Here is a 2,451-nt window from a genome sequence, read left to right as displayed (position 1 = left end):
CAAAGTAAATATAGCCTAATGTTGAATCTGTAAAATAACTGAATATAATGAAAGGAACAATTAAAATACATTTGAAAAAATGTTATGGTCATTGTCAGATGTAGTCCTACCAAAAATGCCTCTTTCATTTAGCCTCTATAAAGTTGTTACACACATGGGGCATCATAAATGGAAAACGCAGATTTGTTTTACATTCATTTATTTTTTATACAGTACAAAACAAACATTATATGAACAAGTAATTAAACAAAATAAAAAGGTCAACAATATATCTATAAATAGTTTCCTTTAGAGCAGCCTATAAACGAGTTGCCTTTTACGGAGGATATAAAACACTTACTCGTCAAATATCTTTATCGATAGATATTTCTTAAAATGTAAATAGACGAACATAAAGAATGTTTAGCTTTGGCACTTTTTTGGAATTAATAAGGTTACCAGCCACTTAGAAAATGGCTTCAGAACCTAACCAACTTTTGACTGATTATAACTTTCCATTTCAATTCATATTCGTCGTTTCTTTTTTAACGGCTTGCATCAGTTCACAATAATTTTGGGAGGCATGGTCCATTTTACAGTCCAATAGCCCCCACATGTTGTCTCTGTTTCAGGTGCATCAGTCCCCTGAGTATTCCCCGAGATTTGGATCCGATGTCCAAGAATTTTGCGTGGCGTTCAGACGTACCACTCACTGAAGTTGCTGTGGCTGTGTCCGCTGTGACCGAGCACGATGATGTCCGGGGACATGTTGCTCTGCGACTCTGAGGCGGGAGACACCAGACCAGATGGACTAGTGGACTCGTACCCTGAGCTGGCGGCTGGAGAGGACTCGGTGGTTGAGAGTGAGTCGTGGACCTGCAAAAAAAACATTAAACATCATGAGCTAAATAAGTCCATAATTTGATGGAAAAGATTTATCTTAAATGCGAAAACGAAGTAAAATATATATGTACAAGGAGAACCATACCTTCATGTGTTTGCGCAGAGAGCTTGGATGCGTGTAGGACTTCTCACACATCTTGCACAGATAGGGCTTGTCAGACGTGTGAACGTGCATGTGTTTCTTGCGGTCACTGCTGTTGGCAAAGCGTCTGTCGCAGCCGAAGTAATCACACACGAACGGCTTCTCTCCTGGAAAGAAAGGAAGGAGAGAAAATTAATACAAGGGTTTAGAACATATTACAAAAGGGGATTAAAACACATTACTACGGGCAAAGTTTAAATAAATAACCATGGCCAACATTAATAATAATCACCTTTTAACATAAATTGTAAGGATGCCAAATATTAACGGTCTAATGGTTTACCTGTGTGCGTCCGCTTGTGGATTTTAAGGTTTTCTGAGCGCGCAAACACCTTGCTACAACCAGGGAATGGGCACGGGAACGGTTTCTCCCCGGTGTGCACGCGAATGTGATTCACCAGCTTGTATTTGGCCTTGAATGGTTTGGTCTCTCGCGGGCAGTCCTCCCAGAAACAGACATGGCTACTCTGCTCGGGCCCACCGACGTGTTCCACGGAGACGTGCGCCACCAGATCGTGCATTGTGCCGTAGGTCTTGCCACAGCATCGGCTGGAGCCGCCTGGTTGATCAGTGTCAACCCACTTGCAAATCAACTCCTGTTTGATGCACTGTTGTCGCATGTAACGGAAGAAGGCGCCGGGGTGGTGATGCGTAGCCATTCCCATGTTCAGACCTATGGCACCGTACTGGCCGTAAGGGTCCGCTCTTGGCCCGGATACATGATGATATTGGTCCGCTCGCCCGAACACCTCGCCAGGCATCCCCAGCCGCCCGCCCAGCACGTTGGCAGAGCCATGGTGCTGTTCATGAATCCCAGGGAAGAGTATGTGCCCGTGCCCTTGGCCCTCCGTGTGAGGGTGATGCAGGGACCCCGCCATGGTTCTGAGTAGTGCGTGCTGGTCGTTACCCGAGGGCGAGTCTCCTCCGAACCCCCGGTTACGCAGGATAAAGTCCCGAGTAGAACTGGCATAGGAGGCCGCGTACCCACTCCCCTGGCCTGCAAACGCGTTACCCTGACCTGGTGAATGATCATTTATCTTAAAAGCGCCCATGTGAACTGCGTCCATGAAGCCAGATTCCCGCTCGTGCATCTCAGAAGCGGATTGGTGTCTGGAGAACGCGCTGACCCCTGTGCTCGCGGCCTGATAGCTAGACTCCAACAGCATCACAGCGAGGCCCTGGGCTCGCGGTATTGCCGATGCGCACAAGACAATATTTGAACACTGAATGTCCTCAAATGTTACCAAAAAAGATCTATAAGGATTTTAAAGTTCCTTTAAAATGATAGTTGCAATGTAGAGCAGATATTTTCACAGCTGGACCAGAGAATCCAACAGCTATAGCTGTATCAATAGCTTCGGTTATAAACAAACATATAAAAAATATCTTGTTGTCAATGTGGAATGCGAAAAAGACCAGCCTGTTCG

At 45.5% G+C, this 2,451-nt stretch overlaps 1 protein-coding gene across 1 annotated transcript; it reads right to left on the bottom strand.

Annotated features, from left to right (window-relative positions):
* Positions 1–280: 280 nt before the first annotated feature.
* On the bottom strand, positions 281–2,210 carry zic2b (zic family member 2 (odd-paired homolog, Drosophila) b). Its single transcript, XM_062447247.1, has 3 exons — positions 1,308–2,210; positions 968–1,131; positions 281–855 (listed from the first exon to the last, which is right to left on the bottom strand). Exons 1-3 carry the CDS (start codon positions 2,188–2,190, stop codon positions 676–678), a joined length of 1,227 nt encoding a protein of 408 aa, XP_062303231.1. The 5' UTR covers positions 2,191–2,210; the 3' UTR covers positions 281–675.
* Between the last annotated feature and the right edge of the window lie 241 nt (positions 2,211–2,451).

This window comes from Osmerus eperlanus, chromosome 21, assembly GCF_963692335.1.
Source record: "Osmerus eperlanus chromosome 21, fOsmEpe2.1, whole genome shotgun sequence".
Taxonomy (NCBI): Eukaryota; Metazoa; Chordata; class Actinopteri; order Osmeriformes; family Osmeridae; genus Osmerus; species Osmerus eperlanus.
Note: the sequence above shows the minus strand (reverse complement) of the source record. Positions and strands in the feature narration are given on the sequence as shown.